General features: G+C 39.2%; 1 protein-coding gene across 5 annotated transcripts in view; it reads right to left on the reverse strand.

The window, feature by feature from the left end:
* Positions 1-13,136, reverse strand: part of TANK (TRAF family member associated NFKB activator) — a 33,835-nt gene extending 20,699 nt beyond the window's left edge. For 3 of the 5 annotated variants that reach the window (XM_052792210.1, XM_052792209.1, XM_052792208.1), the window contains exons 1-5: positions 13,016-13,136; positions 12,185-12,318; positions 8,150-8,296; positions 4,974-5,082; positions 4,019-4,131 (exon numbers count right to left, since the gene is read on the reverse strand). In XM_052792210.1, coding sequence (XP_052648170.1) covers positions 4,019-4,131; positions 4,974-5,082; positions 8,150-8,248 — 321 coding nt within the window. In that variant the 5' untranslated portion in view covers positions 8,249-8,296; positions 12,185-12,318; positions 13,016-13,136. The other 2 variants (XM_052792211.1, XM_052792212.1) reach the window with 2 other exon arrangements.
* Between the last annotated feature and the right edge of the window lie 5,017 nt (positions 13,137-18,153).

An 18,153-nucleotide genomic window follows, 5' to 3' on the forward strand; every position in this document is an offset into this window, starting at 1 on the left:
GCTATCAATACCAGAATTTCTCATATCAGGTAGCAGGGCCTAATTAATCCTACCGCATACATCATACCAGCAGCAAAGAACAGCTAAAGGCATAAAATTGTCAGCCAGCATAAAATCATGAAGTACAGCTTTCTTTGCATCAAAGATAGGAAACAAAGTGACACTAGAGAAGCTGGTATTGACTGGAACACACAACTGTACAAGATTGCTGCGGTAGCTGCTCTTAGTTATGTAAGTCATTTTAGCACCATGATTTTGAGCACAAAGATGACTACCATAAATCTGCCATTCCTCTGCTTATGTCCTGCACAAAAAACCCCTAAACATTTATTGCAGGATGAACAGTTTTGTATACCAAATGCATTATTCATTCCCGACATACAGTTTCGTCCTCTTTTTCATGGCACAAGAAATTCTGAGGTTCTTGACCCAGGAAAACATGAACATGAGCATGTTTTCTTGTCACAGGTATTGACTTTAGCTTAACGTTTTATGGAGTTTACAAGGATTCTGATGTCTGACTCTGTACTAAAAATAGCATGCAGAAGCAGCTTTACTTGACATTGCCTAATCTCGCTTACTAAAGTTTTCTGTTTGCTGAGCAGCCTTGGCTCTGAAACAGTAACTGGATCTACCTTCTTCCTAGTTAATAAAGTTTAGCCAGGCTGTACTCAAACAGGCAGCAATTTAGGTCCCTTATGTCTCCTTAAGCAGGGGACTGAAAAAAAATCTGATAATCTTATATATAGTTTGGTACTGACCACCAAGCCAATCTGGTCGACTCACCTCTTTCAGTGAAGATGAATGAGAACAAAACCCAAAGCATTTTATGACACACTGGCAACAGAATTTGACAACAGCAGGTAAAATACACAAGTATGGCCACCTATTGGAAACACAGAAAAGCTAACCCCTCCCTCATTTTAAACGTCTGAAATTTAAGCTCTAACTATGCACCTACTACAATTAATCCAGGATTTCTATTAACTTTACTGGAGAACAGAATATAGTCCACTGAGAAACTCCATAGGACTTAGCAAAAGATAGTTTCAATAGGTATCGATAAACCCAGGCACCTCCAGCTGCAGGAGAGACTCTGAGTTTCAAGGAAAGACAGGAAGAAACAGCAACATTTTAACTTAAAAACTGTAATCACAATTTATTATCTGGAACTGTACATTTTGCAAGCCTGAAATTTTTGGTGGAGAAGTAGAATAAAGCAGTGAATGCAGTAGAGGACAATGGCTGTAGACATAATTTATTTGGTTTAGAGCAGAATGTGGATAGAATATGATTAGAAAAATAGAGGCTTTCAAATAGAATATTCGAGCTTCTAAATTTCAACAGCTGAAAAAGCCAATACTTCATTGAATTAGATACAAGAAAACTATACTGGGTCAGTGACAGGATAATGGATTTTTGGTCTAACAGATGTCAAAATATGATGTCTAGGGAAGAGTACAAGAAAACAGAAGGCACTCATGATGCATCCTTTAATAAATTCCCAGACCTTCTTAGTAATAGTTTCTATGTATTTATTAACTCTCAACAGATTTCTTTTCCATGAAGTTGTCCAATTTTCCCTTGAAGCAGGAAGTTCCACTGGTTGACTATCTATCCTGTGAAGAATCAGCTCCTTTTGCCTTTTTTTTTTTTTAACATGGGACATGATTTTTGTTTTTTTTTTTAAACTTTTAACTTTTACTTCATTTATTCAGAAAGATAGAGAAGTGGGAACTCTTAGGTTAACTCGATGTAGTCTTGGTGATTTGCTACTGTTCATTTTCCCCAACTTGTTCCATACATTCATTCCATGCAGTTTACCTTATTATCCATCATACATCAAAAGTTCTACATTTAAAAAGTGCAAAAATTGGTAGCTGCCATAAAAACACATAACGCATTTATGACAATACAATTAGTTTTCCATCATCTTCATCAGGAATTTGGGGTTATATGGTTCTCCTCCCCCACGTTTATTCAGTAAAATGAGGACTTGTGTATAGAGACTGCTGTGTATCTCCACTCACAGCCAGCCCATGAATGGCATGGCCAAGACACAGCCAGAGCTAATAGAATTGTCCATACCTCTGCTGTGCTGTCTGGACATCTTTTATCACTCTTGCCAGGTTAGTGGAAGCTTACTAGGCACAACACCAAACATTAGGGTCCTCCTTATATTGGAAGGATGGTGCAAAGATATCCACGTGCCTCTGCAGAAGCCAGCCTTGGTCCAGTCAAATATATTTTCCTCAAGGTCCATGCTCTCAACACTTAGAGTAAGGGAGCTACTACATTCCCAGTAACAGGAACATAGAATAGGCTGGGTCAGCCTGACTTGGCACTCTGGGGATCTCTACTGATCCCCTCTGAAAAGATCTTATTTGTATAGCACTGTGCCTGGGTTTAAATGCAGACAGACTGTATAGTTAATAGTTGATTATGCATGGAGTTATATCAGAAATATTTCTGTTCGTGGCACAGTGTGGCAGGTACACCTCCGTAACACACAGATGAAGCAAAATCTAGATAAACTACCTATTGCTGAGAGGTCACTGCAATAACTGACTACAGAAAAAAAATGCAGATAAAGACAAATAACTTACATTCCATTAAGAAAATAGCCCCTGAAATAATGATTCCAGCTTCTCACGCATTGCCTGTAATCTTCTGTATAGATTGCATCATTTCTCAGTGTTTCCCCATGAGAAGAGCAGATAACACAGCTCCTACTCATTATATGACTAAGTTACTTAAAACTATTGTCCTTGAGCAAGCATTCAGAAACAAGGGTATGAAATATTAGGCTTGGTCTAATGGACATGGACTCCATGTGCAACCGTAAGACATAATTTTTATCCAACTCAAGACAGAGAAATGCAAAAATATGCAAAGATGTTCCATCAAAGAATTAACCCTTTAGCTGTGTTGTATTCCAAATAAATGCAAAGACTAGGAAAGAAATGACATCTTGTGATTACAGATTCTAGCATAGAAAAATTATATAAAGACTTTTTTTTAAATAAAAGGAGCGTATGTAAGTCTTTGGTAACAGTACGTTTAAAATGTTTGCAAGTCTCAAATCAGATTCCTTCAAGATAATTAAGCAAGCATCAGTAATCCAATTAAATTATTTTTAAATTAACATTTCTGATAAAAAAAAAGCATTTCTGTGAATTCAGTGTAATTAATTTTTTATAGCTCAGGTTTAAGAAACAAATTAATTATTTTTAAATCCAATGCTTGATTTTGTATAAGGGTCTTTTTATGACCCTTACAAGATCCCTGCTATGGAGATTCATATTCAAAAATAAGAGATTTTATGTTACAAGACAGTTCTCAAAAAACACAGTAGGATGACTTAGGATAAGAACAGTGCAACTTTGTGCATCTCTGTCACTGTCTTTTCTCAATATGCAAAATCCATTCAAGCTATTTCCCATCTATTCTGCACTGTTGCTTTACTCTTACTCCTGTTACTCTCAACAGGCTGTAGTGAAAATCTCGGTATTACTTCAGCGAAGAAGGGCAGAAGAGACATCGTATTAAAACTGGCTATTTAAAAAACCAAACAAATCATCAGAGTCTCCAGAGCAATGGATAGTTCACTCTCCACTTCATCACTTTTTGAGTGCAGATTCTCCATTTCTTGCAAAAATACACAGACTGGTTGCAGTGTGAAAAGCTCTTGTGAGAGAAAGAGAAAGCCCCTTCTTGACCACTGGTTTTGGCAGGTTAAGAAATAAATAAGCAAGTAAGTTCCTACTTTATGATCAAAACTATTCTAGGGAGCTCGATGGCCAAACAGCGATTGCACTGGGAAGGATCAAAGATAGATGCTTAGTTCACCTAAGTAGACTGCAGTGGCACAACACTCATGCACTTCAGGTGAGGATGTTGTATTAGAAGAAGTGCAGTTCAAAGGCACCAATAAAATCTCACTTATCTCTATAGGTTCTCCTAGTAAAATCACAGCACAAATGTGATGTGATGTTAAAGATACTGCAGGTGACCATACCTTTAAGAGTTTTTCTCTTTGCTTTGCTACGTTCAGTTTTTCAGAGAGCTGGCTGAAAGATAAGTTGGAGGTTTCAAAGTCTTCATGCATCAGTATGTAGGGATGTGCATTACCTTAAAGAAAAGAAGCAGCTGATTGTCACTGCATTTCTCCCCAGCCAGCTTCTAAGTACAAGCAAAAGTAAAAGAAGCTAGGCTTATACTAACTTCTTTATTTTCTCTGAGCAAGCCTTCATCATAAACAAGTAAGAGAAGCCCAATTCTGTGCTTAGAGACAATGCAAGACTAAACCAGCAATAAAGAATGTACATGTACTCTTAAAAATAAAAGCCAACCACTTTGCTAGTATTTATGAAAACCAGGAGTGTTAGGCTAGTGTGAATAAATATTTAATGAGCATGGCAGATTAACACATGGTTACTTTGACTCTTTTCTCTTATTTGTGTAATACAGTCAAACAGTGGAAAATTATCCACCAATGACTATTTGATTTGAAAGAGAATTATCTGCTTATAAAGCTTTGGTTATCCACTAAGATTAGCATCACAAGGCTCATCTAACATAAAAGACGTATAACCATAGCACTCACATCTAGAACAACCTGAGCCAAACTTATTAATAGATAATTGTAAAATTAATATGTAACAACTTTGTTTTTAGTTCTAGTGAATGATTTAAACCCATTATTTTCATAACTTTTATTGGCTTCAGTGTAAGCAGGTTCTTACCTCTAAAGAAAATCTCACCATTTCTTGAAGAGGATAAAGAGAGACCTCAGAAGTGTTGCATTTTATAAATAGATTTTGAAACTGCACATTTGTGTTAACTCTCGCGTTCACAGAAAAGTAAGATACTGCTTTGAGATGTATATTGTAAAAACTGAAGCAACAAAGTCAGAACTATTCATCAATGCAACACAGCATAAAAAGAAATAACATGCAAACTGGAGTACATACCTCTATTAGCATTCCGAGCAGTTAACTGTGATTTCAGTTTTGCAATAATGCTGTTTTGAAGCTCTATCTTTTCCTGCTGTTCACGTATTTGCTGCATGTAGTTTTCTGTCTGCAAATATAATTTAATTAGCATTAATCTTATTCTGTTTTGACTACGGGTCTCCTATTTGGCATATAAAAAGCAGCTCTAATTTTTAAAGATAATTGTAGCTGTGGATCTATGCTTGAAAACCCAACTACAGTCACCTTTGGCAAGTCTGTATTTTTGAGACTGCACTGATTAGAAAAGGTATTATAGGAAATCCTGATTCTCAGTAACTGTTTCAACTGTGGCAGTTGTAAAGGATAGGATAACTTTTAAGTTAGGATTCTTCATTCATAGCCATAGAATACATCAGGTTTAAAATTAGAATTTTAGTATTCTTCAGAATGCTGGTCAGTTAGTTTATCTATAGAAAGATGTAAACTTCTTTCCCCAGATTTTCTAATATGGGGGGAAAAGCAAGCAAGCAGCCCCATTCTTCATCTAACTATACTCCATCTCATGCTATAAACTGGCCGTACAGAGCCTAATATGACTGCTCACATTTCACCAAAGTGTATAAATATTATTAGACAGCCAGTTAAATGAACAAATGGTCAGGTGGGAAGGAAGATGCTAATATTCAAAACCTATTATTTCATTAGCACATGCCTAATGTTGCAGTTACAGTAGTGCTGAAGACAAGCAAGAAAACTTGTGAAGTCCCAGCAAGGAAACTTACAGGAATGCACCAAATTTTTCTAAAATTAAGAATATGTCTATTACTGAACAGGTCACGACCTGGGACAAGACTAGTCACTGTTTTCACGTCTATTCATAGGTTATCCATACTATCCAATCTAATTCTCAAATCTCAGTCACATTTAAATTCCACACCCCCCTACTGCCCAATGTGTTTGTCTGTAAAGCAGACAGGAAAAAAAAAAATCTACAAGCAAAATTTATTTTAAAAGGCCAGGTAGTAGTTGTACTATAAGAGTTTATGAGTTTATTTAAAAAAAAAAAAAAAAAAAGTGATCAAAGAGCAGTACACTCCAGCAGCTATAAGAGACCTCACGAAGCAGAAAAATCACTGAGAACCAAATTGAAAATGTACAACAGCAATGTCTTGTCAACACTTCTGTACAGAGCACAGACATGACAGCTAAAACAGACAGAAGAGAAGATGCTTTTGACAGCCAGTGTGCACAAATTATTCCTTGAGTCAGATGGCAGCAACAAGTTACCAACTAGAAGATCTGCATGACAACCAACCATCCATCTGTATCAAACACCATCTGGCCGAGATGACTCTGGCTTCTGTGTGCTTGACATGGCTCCCAGCTCTAGAGACTGGCAAAACAAGTGGCCTATCGGTAACTTAAGTAGTAAACTGTTAACAACAGAATGGTGGACAATCCAACAACGTGTGAAGGCCACACAATGAACAGAGGAAGTTACTAAAGTAAAGCATGGTACAAAGGTCATTAAAAAAACAGGAGTTTGGTTAAAAAACATGAAAACCAACACAAACCACCCCCCCGCAACTAATTATAGTATCAACACTTCTTGAAAAAAATACTTTTGTTCTCTTTTGAAGTCATGAAATCCAACTACTGAAAGTTTGATTAGGACAAAGGTTTGAGCTGGTAGTAATCCTTTATGAAAGGCTTTCAGTTTTAATTTCTGAACCAGAGAAAATGCAGAGAGAAATCTTGCAAGCATTCAGTTCACTTAACACTGATAATCTCACACACTTCTCTAGTTTTCTTCCATAGACTTTAGAAGGGCTCTCTGACCTTGTACTTGACGTCGTGTTTCTTGGGCAGAAGTTTCTTTCATGTATTGTTACATGACCCAGGAGAATTAACTTGACTGGTTTTCCTTCAAATAATTAACTGTTCATCACAAGATACAAAATATAAAAGATTCCCAAACATTCTAAAATGTGTTGCCTTTTATGAAGTTAGTTGCAGTTTCAGCACAAAATGTATTGACACGCTACTTGTGCTTGTTAAGTACAGAAAACACTACAGATTTGCACCAGCACTGCTGCAACAGACTACGAATGGAGATTGACTGCATAGTGGGTGACTGCACACATGACTGACTTGTCACCTGTTCTGCAGTGCCCTGGCTAGTTTATTTTGCTATGCAAGGGGACAGCGGAATTGTGCCCAAATATCAGAATATTCTCTACTAGACCTTTCCCCGCTCTCAATTCTACTACTGCTTCCATAACTTGACACTGAGTATGGTTCATCTGCCCCCGAACAAAGTCCCAGCCTACCAGTTTTATGGAAGTATCAGAAAGTCCTGTAGCAGCAAAAATATTCAAGCCTTCCTGTAACAGAGGTTCCACTGCTGGGCAGAATACGCACGATAAAATTAGTATGACAATGCCCAAAACTGATAGCTTTGCAATATGCTGGCATACACGATGAGAAGTCCTAGAAGAGTTTTGGCTGAAGTAATGTATTCTACAACAGACTAAGTAAAAATTCAAAGGTGCTCCTTACTGGTCAGAATGCTTCCAGAATCTTTCTGTTACTTCATAATTAAAGAATAATTGTACAGATGATTGTTTTTTAAAAATCAATAATTAGTCTAATAATTTTAAGGAAAGTTTGCTGTAAATGTTTCAACACACAAACTCTGTTGTCCTAATAGTTTGCACAGTGCTTAACATATTAGAGTCTTTGACCTTTACATCAAGTAAACTAGTAATTCATATGGCGTATCTGCCTATTAACAAAAAAGATTTAATTTTAGCTATTTACATTAATAATTTAAAAAGTAATTTTTTAAGAAAGCAAATTAAATTTCAAAAAGTACTTCATTAAAGCTAGGTAAATTTTATATACATCTTTGCTGTTTACATTAAAAGACTTCATTAATCCTCCAAAACAGACAACACTTTTCTCACCTTTAAAACTACAAAAAAATTAAAGGTCGAAAACCTGAAACCCATCTACTATATTCACAGCCTAAAGAGTTACTCTGCAGTGTACTGGTCTGGTTTCATAACGGCAATTTCCAACTTTAACAGATGCACCAAAGTGCGCACAGCTAAAGTGAAACAGAATTCTACATGTACCACCGTCCTCCATGGGAAGGATGCCTTTAAAGATACAATTCAGAACCCAATGCATACTTTTTGCTGTAGTTCTTTCACAGCATGGTCCCTATCCATGCATGCTTGTCGATAGGCTTCATAAGCTTTGTTAAGCTGCTCTCCGATGTTTTTGTCCATAATTCCCAATGTTGTTTCATCACTGAAAAGATGCTCAAGTTAACAGACCTAAAAAGTAATCAGAAGGGAAAAGAGAGAATGCTAAGAAACAGAAGTATGTAACTAAAAACATATATAACATGACTTGTATTAATATCAAATTCAAGTAATGTGCAGTATGTTTGAGCATTAACTCACATAGTAGTTTGAACTATAGCTCTGCTCACCTCAACATTTAATTTTATGTCCGGGGATAGGTTTAAACAATAGCCAAATAAAAGCAGGTTAACTCTGAATCTAATTCTGGATGTACAGAATGTGTAAATGTATGTGTAGTTACAGTGTTTGAGGACTGAGATTTAAAATTGGTGCATATCACCAGTTACCAGATTTTAAGACATTTTCAACACTTTATGTTTACTTAGTTGTGAATTAACAGATAGCATTAAAAAAAACCAAAACAAAACTCAGCTTTCGGCATTAAGCAATAAAAAGATGAAAGCTCGGTAACATTAGGTCACATGGACATATCTTGTTCTATGCCATATTTGAAAATGGCAACACAAGCAACACTACAAGGTGAATCAAAACATCTTTTATCTAGAAATCAGTAATACCAACCACTAAGAATTAGCAAGACTCAGACATTTTCACACAATACTACTTTCTACACTTTGTGAACAATTTCAGTAACAATTCCTGAAACTACAGCTCATGACACATAAGACTACAACACTATAAAATGTCACAGACTTCAATTTCAAGACAGAGTGAACTTTGCTAACGCAGGTCCTTTGCTTCTTTAGTAATATATGACATGAATTTTAAGATCAAAATTTATCATAATGTTAAGTACAGTAGAGGACAGGTTAGTGAAGTCTCAAAAAACCCCAAACCAAACAAACAACCCCCAAAGTACCAGCATTAAGGAGAAAAAAAAAAAAAAAATCAGTAATTCACATCTCCTGTCCTGATATTTAAAGTATGGTTACCTCACAGTACACAGTATGGACAGCCACAATCATCTCTCACTATCTTCTGGGATTATGCATAAACCACAGATACTATTAAGGAAAGTGGTGCAGTCACAAGAGGATAAGCCAAGCAAGAAGGGTATGAGGATAACTTGCCTTGGACCCTGGTCAAAATTCTAAGGATCGCAGCTTGAAGCTTTTATTCGTGTTTTCTTGCTCTTGAATATCTTCCGTATCATAGAGCCTGAATACAGAAATGTGGTTTGACTTTCCTAGAAGGTGCAACAGACTACTGTATGGATGTCACACCTTTTTGTCCTGCAAACTTTATTTTAATGATGTGTGTGTATTGCAAAAGCAATTGTATCTCAACTCCGGCATGGCTGTACTGGCAAAGTGAATTCTTTATGTGCCTGGAATCATTTAGGGATCGCTTGACGTAACAAGTATTAAATCCAAGTTTATAAGTTTTGTGTAAAACACCTACATTGTTTCATATGAAAGGTTGTTTTGGTTTGGTTTTTTTTGTTGGTTTTTGGTTTTGTTTTTTTTTTTTTTTGCTAAACACCAGTTCAGTAGTTCATAATCTTAGGTCCATGCATACTGTCTCAAAGCACTGTTAGTAACACAGGCTACTTCATCCACCCCCTTCTTTCCCCAGAGAGTATCCCTCCACTAACTGGAATATTCATTCTAATACCTGGAGCACATCTTTAAAGAAATGGGTAGGCTTTTTTTCAGTTTCAAATGAAGGACTGTTTTATGTAGTTCAATGAATAAAATCAGATATTACAGTTGACCGCAGGGGCGGGTACTAAATTGTAGAAGGGTATTGTTATGGCTGAAAGTGATTTAAAGTGTGCTCTCATATTCTTTAAAAAATTGCAGAGTTTGCAGTGATGTTGATTTTGTACTCTGGAATTCTCCAGAGACACTTCTAACGATTTACATAGTAAACGGCAATGTCTTGTACATATAAAAGGTAACTTCAAAAAATGAGTGCAATGGGATTTAAAAGACTATGTTCAGCTTCTAATAGAGGGAATGGGGTTCAGCTTCGTATGACTCACAGTTCATAGAAAATGAAGGCATTAATTTCATTCATGCAAATTCAAATCTCAATTTGAAAAACAGTATTTAAAATTTATACCTAACTTGCAGCATTTTACTTACTGATTGATTGAGACTGGGAGTATTAACAAAGAGTTCTGCTCTTATCTAGACTGCTGGTACCAAAAGTAATGGATCCAACAGGCAGAATTGTAGCACTGGACCTGATTTCCTACTTGGTAGGGAAAAATAAGGAAAATGTAGCTAATTTCCTGGTAGCTCCCTAAAATCCAGACTCCATGCAGTAAGAAAGGGGCAATAGAAGTCACTACTAGTGACCCTTTTAGATGGAACTGTAACTAGAAGAATTGGTCATATATTCCCCCATACGCTAGACACTCATTTCTGCTTCCACCTCACCCTTCCCTTTCTTCCAGCACAAGCAGCCTTACTGTAAACCATATCAGCAAACCAATCCAGCTTAAAACTAAATGCTAAAGGTATTTTTGCTGTGTTAGTTTTAATGCAGATCAGCTCCACAGACCACTTCAAATGGCATGATAACACAAGGAAACCAGCACAGGAGCAGAAAACATCAGCAAAAGGCAGACAGAACTCCTGTGTTCAATGGCAGCATTGGCTTTGAAATTGTAACATGAAGTCATGGTTATGTAACAGTGATGTAAGTCTGCACTGCCACAGAAAAGCATACTCCTGCTTTCCCCCATCTTTGGCCATGTATTTTTGCCACTTGTATTGGTATTAGCATTTTTATGCTACACAGTTGAGTATGCCAAAGTAGCTCCCTACCTCCTCAAAAAAGCAACAACAATCCCCATAAAAAAACAACCCCAAAATTAAAGCTGGAGCTAGCTCACTGCGAGGCTGCTGGAGCACTACTACCAACACAAGGAGACAGTGGGAACATGAGACTAGTTGTGGGCAGGACTGCAGCAGTCTAGGTTTAGATTGGATTAAACTGCTCCGTAGTCACACCCTGAACTGCCTGCTGCTGGAATAAATAACTGCTTCTTATGTTATCCATCTCATATCCAGAACTCCTTGCAGTTAGAAAAACTGGCTCCTTTTCCTGCTTCTCCTCATAGGCATCAATATTTATCAGGGAATTTGCCAACTGTTCCTTGTCATTTACTCTTCTTCCTACATGCAGTTAGGAGGAAAAAAAACCCCAACCACCCTAAATTAAAAAAAACAAACACAAACCAACCAGCCCCCAAAACAAATATCCCCACTATTTTAACCAGGCTTAGTTATGCTGTATCCACACAGCAACTGGAACATAGTCAGCCCAAAGGTGACAACCCTGGTCTTTAGCAACTGACATTCTAGATATTAATTCGATCCTAAAGACTCACAATTATTAACAGTAATATGTAGCCAGAACAGATGCAGCAATACAAAATGTTGCATTTATTCTAACAGGGACAGAATTAGAGAAAGAGATTAGCTCCAGAATTTGTCTGATGAGGGGGTCCTGCAAATGTACCTGTGAATGCTGTGTTGCCAGAGCTAGGGCAATGAGAACGAGAATTTCATCTTTGAGTAAAGACTTGAACACTGGAAAACAACTGGGTATAGCAAATGTTGTAAGAGAAACTTCTGAGTAAACAAACCAAATGAAACCTGTGGATGCTCTTCAAGTACTTGCTTCAAACGAGAAACATTTTGCTGATATAGGTGGGAAAAAAAAAAGCAGTAATATGAATTTTCTATGAGTCAAATGCCAAAAAAGCCCCAACACAAAGATTAGCAACATACTGCTGCATACATCCTGAAATCCCAGCTCCACAGATCACTAAAGAGGCACATTTTGAGTTTTCATAGTGCCTCAGAAAACACCTTATATTCTGAAAAAATGAGGTTTTAGCTAATCATGTGTATATACACATTCACTCATAATACACATGCCTACCTCTCATAGGTTCATATGAGAACATAGACGCCATCCAGTAGTGAGTACTTCTTTACATATTTCTGCTTTCAAAACAGCTTCTTCAATGGAAATATTTTGTAAGTTACACTGCCATCATCTTGGGAACTGTAAACCTATTGAGGTAATCATTCGTGAGAGACTGAAAGCTCACTGCACTTTCGCTTTGGGCTTGGTTTTTTGGTAGTGTTTTGTTGTTGTTGTTGTTTTTGTCTAACGGACAAAATTCCTGCTTCGCCCGACTGCGGTAAGAGTCGGAAACCCAGCAGGAGCCCCGAATGCCACACCGGCGTCGCAGCCCGGGGCGCAGACAGCCCCTCTGCGCCCAGGGAAAGAGACGGTGACTATCGCAGAGCTGGGGTTTTACCCCCCCCCCCCCCCCCCGCCGCGCCGTTCCTGCCTGTGGAGACACTACGCCTCTTTCTGCTCCCCCGCTCGCCGCCGCGGGCGACCGCCACCCGCGAGCGAGCCCGCTACCCCCGCCGCCCTCGCTGCCGCGGCCCTCCCGGAGCGGCGGTGGGGGGGGGGGGGGGCGGCGGCGGCCCCCCGCCCCGGCCCTGCCGCAGGCACCGAGAGCGCCTCCGCGCGCCAACTACGCGCCCCCTGCCCCGCTCCCGACACCGGGCAAAGCGGCGCCGGAGGGGGAACCGGCGTCCCCGGGAGCGGATGGCGGAAGCGCGGAAGGGCCGAGGGCAGGGGCGGCGGCGGAGCCCGCCGCCAGGCGCCACGGCCCGCGCCCCAGCCCCCTGGGCCGAGCGCCCGCCGCTCCCCGCGGAAGGGAGAGGAGCGGTTTTAGAAGCGACTCAGACTTACGAGCGCCTCACGGAGCCCACGGCCGCTCCCGGCACAGGGCGCTCGCTCCTGCCCCAGCACCTTAACCCAGGAACCAGAACTGACTTCCTGTTGTGCCTCTCCCCGCCCTGTGGCGGGACGCCGCGGCGCTACGCGCGCCGCCGGTCGGGTCGGGTCGGGTCGGGTCGGGTCGGGTCGGGGCAGCGGCCACCGGAGCCGGCGGGCGCCGCTAGTAGGCGGGGGCTGCGCCGGGATGGCCGCCCAGGCACGGCACGGCGCCTTCCCCGCCGCCGCCGCTCGCCGCCAAGGCGGAACGAAGCTGGGCTCTGCGGCCCCGCGCAAGGGTCGGCGTCTCTCGGCTCTCCTACGTCTGTGTTGCGATGCCTTTTTCGCCTGACTGCAGTCAGGCACCCCGCTCTAGCAGGGTCTGTGCTGATCCTGACTTCTACAGGCCCCTTCCTATTTCAGTCTTTCCATGATTGAGAGTGATTTGTAAATAACAGTACTTATACTTGTAACGTAATTATACTTTTTACCCCCAGAGTACCTTCTGTCTAAAGGGCCTTTTACTTTTGTAGGTTACTAAGGTGGCATTTTTTCCCCTGCATTTAATTCGTGCAGGCAATGAATTTTATAGATAAGAATATAGTGGAAACACAGTTTTAATTTTGCTGCTGCTCCAAGCCCTTCTCTCCTTAGGTCACATGTATGAGTACAACTTTTTTCCTGAAGGTGTGTAGGAGGGTGGGAGCAATGGGAGAAAATGAGGTGTTTCTTACATACTTGCATAGGCTACAGTCACAGAGCTAGCGGCAGAGAAGTATTACTGATTTTGAGTTATAGCCTCAGCTGTCTCAGAACCCCAGTGAACATAACCATGCAGCCAGGCCATGGTGTTTCGTCTGCTAGAGCAGAACTTTTCCCTTTGCACACTCACAGATCAGAACCTGCATTTCAGCTGTGACAACCTTACCTACCGCGGGTGTGTGCACTTGGAAGCTCGAGGACTGAGCTCAAACGTAGTCACGGAAGAGTAGCCAGGTGTTGTTCTCTGTACTCTTTTGAAGGTTATTTCTATTATAATTTACCTTTCCCGCTAAGTCTTTAACAACTCTTTTGGTCTGTTTTGGCCTGTACTAAGACTAAAGAGACTTACAGACAGATAGTTTAATGAGCCAATAAATATACTTCCTGGTTAGCCACTTTTAAGAACTTTAGTTGAGGTTCTAATGAACTATTAAGGTTCAGAGAGGGTTTGCTCTGTTAGCATGTTTCCAAGAAAGGGGGACTCAGTTTCCTCTTTCAGAGACTGACTGTTTGAGATGTCCAAGCTAAGGTTTCATTCAACCAGGTCTTTAACAAAAAGGGGGGAGGGGATGACAAAAAGAGGCTATTGTTTCTTTTTTAATTTCTACATTTTTTATTTTTATTCAGTCCTGCCAAGTAGTTCTGCATTTAAAATGGTAATGGATATCTCAGTTAGTAACTGAAATAAAACCTGCAATTATTAAATTCAGATCAATGTATGTAAATATAATTTAACTGACGCTATATTTAAAAAGATAATATGCAGAAAAGTACAAGTAGGTGTTACCTGATGATAAACATATATCAACTAAGATTATGGCTACCTGAATTTGAATGGAACCATAACATATATACCATCTCTGAAACACTATCATTGCAAGTTAGTTGTTATAGGAAACAAAAGTTTGTTTATTAAATTCTAGAAATGCCCTTAATGTAAATTTGCTGTGAAGGTCTCAAACCCGACAAAGCAAAACTGACAACTGTCTACAAACATGCCTTTTCAAATCACATGCATTATTCTTTTAGTACTTTATCAGTGATATTCTTTCACAATAAAGCACGAGAGAAGCTGGTCTTTCCTCTATCTTCATGATTTAGTGTTTTTTTCTTTACTACATTTCCTCCCCAAATACAATAAGATGTCTATTACAAGATTTACAGTAACCCATCTTGACATTCTTAGAGACTTTCAACCCTTTGAATAAATTGTTAAATAGAAGAAAGGAAAAATACCTGTGAAAATAATATAAAACCTACATTGTACAGCTAACTTGATCTCTAACTTTGATCTTTTAGAGTGGCTTCTGCTTTACAGTCAATTATTTTTTGTCCTTTTTCTCCTCATCTTGCTTTCTCTTTTTCTGCTTCCTCCTCTTCAGTCTCTGTATTTGCTTCCCTATAGCTATCCCAGTAACAGCTTTCTGTATGTCCATCCCACATCAATATTTCACATTTCTATGTCATTGTTAAAGCAGAATTGTTTTCCTATATGTAGTCTTCACAAGATAACTGGGAAGAACAAGCATATATCAGTATAGTTAAAAATTATTTAAATTTTCGGAATCCACTAATCTTCAAAACAGTTTCACACCACTTATCTAGAGTTTGGAAGTGGTGGTGAAGAGGCTCATGTCTGTATTGTTTTATTTCGCTTTCTCTTCAGGCTCAGAGAGAGTCTTGACTAATTGTACTTAGAAACATTGGGGGGGCGGAGTTAGCAAGTTGATACTTTTTCAGAGTGAAAATTTGAAAGTTTGCTCTGAGTAGGTCAAGCAGTCTATTTAAATACCTCACATCACCTGTATACAGTTTACTGTTTGACATTACTTATGAAATGGTATTTTAACAGGAATTTTACTTAGTCTTTACTGATGTGTTACCAGTGTGCTTGTTGGTTAAACTGTGCTGAAGTGTCGAGAGGAACTGATCGCTCTTCAGGTAGGCTTCTGGTGCAGCAGTTGCCAAAAGGCTGTATTTCAGTAAAGGTTTAAATCTGATTCCTTCATACAATTTTAAGCTTATAAATTGGCTTCTACCAGCTGTCAGAGGTTAAAATGTTTCTTGCAATGTAGCCATGCGTTCAGACACTAGGTGGCTCACGTCAGATGTTTAAACCTTTTCCAGAACTTTTAAACTGTGGTCCCAAATGAATCTGTGGCTCTGAAAGAGTCTGTGCTACTCTACGGTGTTTCTCCGTTCTTTCAATAGCTTGTTGTTGTTTTAACAAAATAAAACCCGTATTTTGCTCTCGAAATGCCTTTCCTGGTCAGAAAAGGAGAATTGTGGATCAATTTGACCGAATGTTGTTGTTCCACAGTAAGAAGGAAGGTGAGGCTGAATCATTTTTTTTCCAACAGCAAGAGTAGTTAGTTGATGAGCCTGTGGAAACCTTAGTATATGCAAGGCCGATAAGGTATGTATTTTGCCTATAGGTTGTAACAGGCAAAACCTGGGTTCCAGAAGCTAACTAAAGAATATTTAATCAAAGTGCAGATATACAGACTTGGTGCACTATAAGCAACATAAATGTAGTGTTAGTACAATTATAAAGTTTGTAGCTCATCTTGTACTTTTTCTGTATATCTAGATGCAGAAGCTGGTAAGTATAATTTACTGATTGTCTTCACAAAGTGTAGAAGCCAAAGGTTTGGATTTTCTTTTCTCATCTCTTTAGTAACAGTATAGGCAATTTTTATGTTGCCTGGGAGGAGTGTCAACAGGATTATGAAATGTGGTTCTGTACTTCAGTACTGCCTATGACTAATATTAGCTGGGAACTTCCACTGAGAAATACCCAACTGAGGAACTTCCTTAAATGCAACTGCAAGCACACAGTCATTTTCTGAAGCAAAGACTTTAGCAGAAACAGCCTGCAAACTGGCTTTGGACCCAGTGCAACATTCCTTATTTCTGTAAGTGATGTCAATGATTTCTGGAGACTCACTACCCTGGGGAAAGGTTACCCTGCATGAAAAGCAAGCAGTGCATGAACAGGCAACCGTGCATGCTTGGGAACAGTTAACATACATAGCAACTATTGTACTGAATGTAATACATACTTTTTAACATATTGTGAAGAAAAAGCCAGTGATGATAATGACACCAATAGAAAGTAGCAACAGCTTTGTAAAACTAATGCTATTCATCTATATAGAATGTAACCTGTGTTACATATAGAGAGAGTGCAACAAGATGGAGGGTGAAATACTTCTTAGAGAATAGCCATCCACTGATTCTGAGTGAAGCTCTGGAGGAACTTAATTATGCAGACCCTTGTGCTCTGTTTAAGTTTTATCCTTATCGTGTCTTCCTCCCTTCCCCCCCCCCCCCCCCCGATCACTGTATAGTGAAGCTGAGTTTCTGTAGAACAATGTAGGGAAAACACTTACGTTGGAAAATTCGTTTTCTCTAGCATCAGTGCCTTTTTGCCATAGAGACAAGTATTCAGGAGATCTTACACATAAGCATTAATTCCTTAGACCTGTCAATGTGAAGAAGTGAGATATTTTGATATCAACTGCATTACATAGGCCTTCTCCCTCTGTTCCTTGTTAAAATTCAGTAAATCTTGGTAGCTGATTTAGATAGAGCTACATTATTTTCAGTATCTAATTTAAAAAACATGATTGATATAAGGAGCCTTTGCACTATTTGTTGAATGTTGTTTGATCCCAAGCCCTTATTCAGGCTGTCAGTGTGGAGTAAGAGTGGAAGAAGTCAAAGAAGAGATGTATTTGAAATAACACGTTTCATTTCTGGAATCTTATGACCTCTTTTCCTCTTCTGCAAAAAGCGGAACTATGTAGTGCAAGCAAGATCACAGATTCCATGGTATTATTTTTGTTTCTGCAGTCTCATAAAATTCCAGAGTTTGGGGAAAAGGAAGAGACAGGTGTTGATGCAAAGTCATTAAGTTAATGGACCTGTGTTAGTATACCTATAGAACTTCTTGTCAAAACTGTTCAGGATGTGAAAATTTTGAAAGTGTTCAAGGGGAGATTGGGCAAGTAAGTACTTGAGAGATTCACTGAGGGAAACTAAAGAGACAGGCAGCATCAATCTCAGGAAGTTCTCTGACCTGAAAATAGCTGGCAGCTGGGAGAAGACTCTGAGGAAGTATTACATATGCTTGCCCTGTTCTTATTCTTCCCAGGGCATTGATTTCTAGCCACTGCTGAAGAGAAGATGGGTCTGAACCAATGTGGCATATGTTCTTATGTTAATGACTTCATGCTGATACAAATGTGTAGGAATTTCTCTACATTAAACAATCTCCTGTAAAACACAGGATACTGTAAAAGGATAGGGAACATTACTATTGCAGAAGCTCCAAAAGATCTTGGAACATC

Source organism: Harpia harpyja, chromosome 7 (genome assembly GCF_026419915.1).
Source record: "Harpia harpyja isolate bHarHar1 chromosome 7, bHarHar1 primary haplotype, whole genome shotgun sequence".
Taxonomy (NCBI): Eukaryota; Metazoa; Chordata; class Aves; order Accipitriformes; family Accipitridae; genus Harpia; species Harpia harpyja.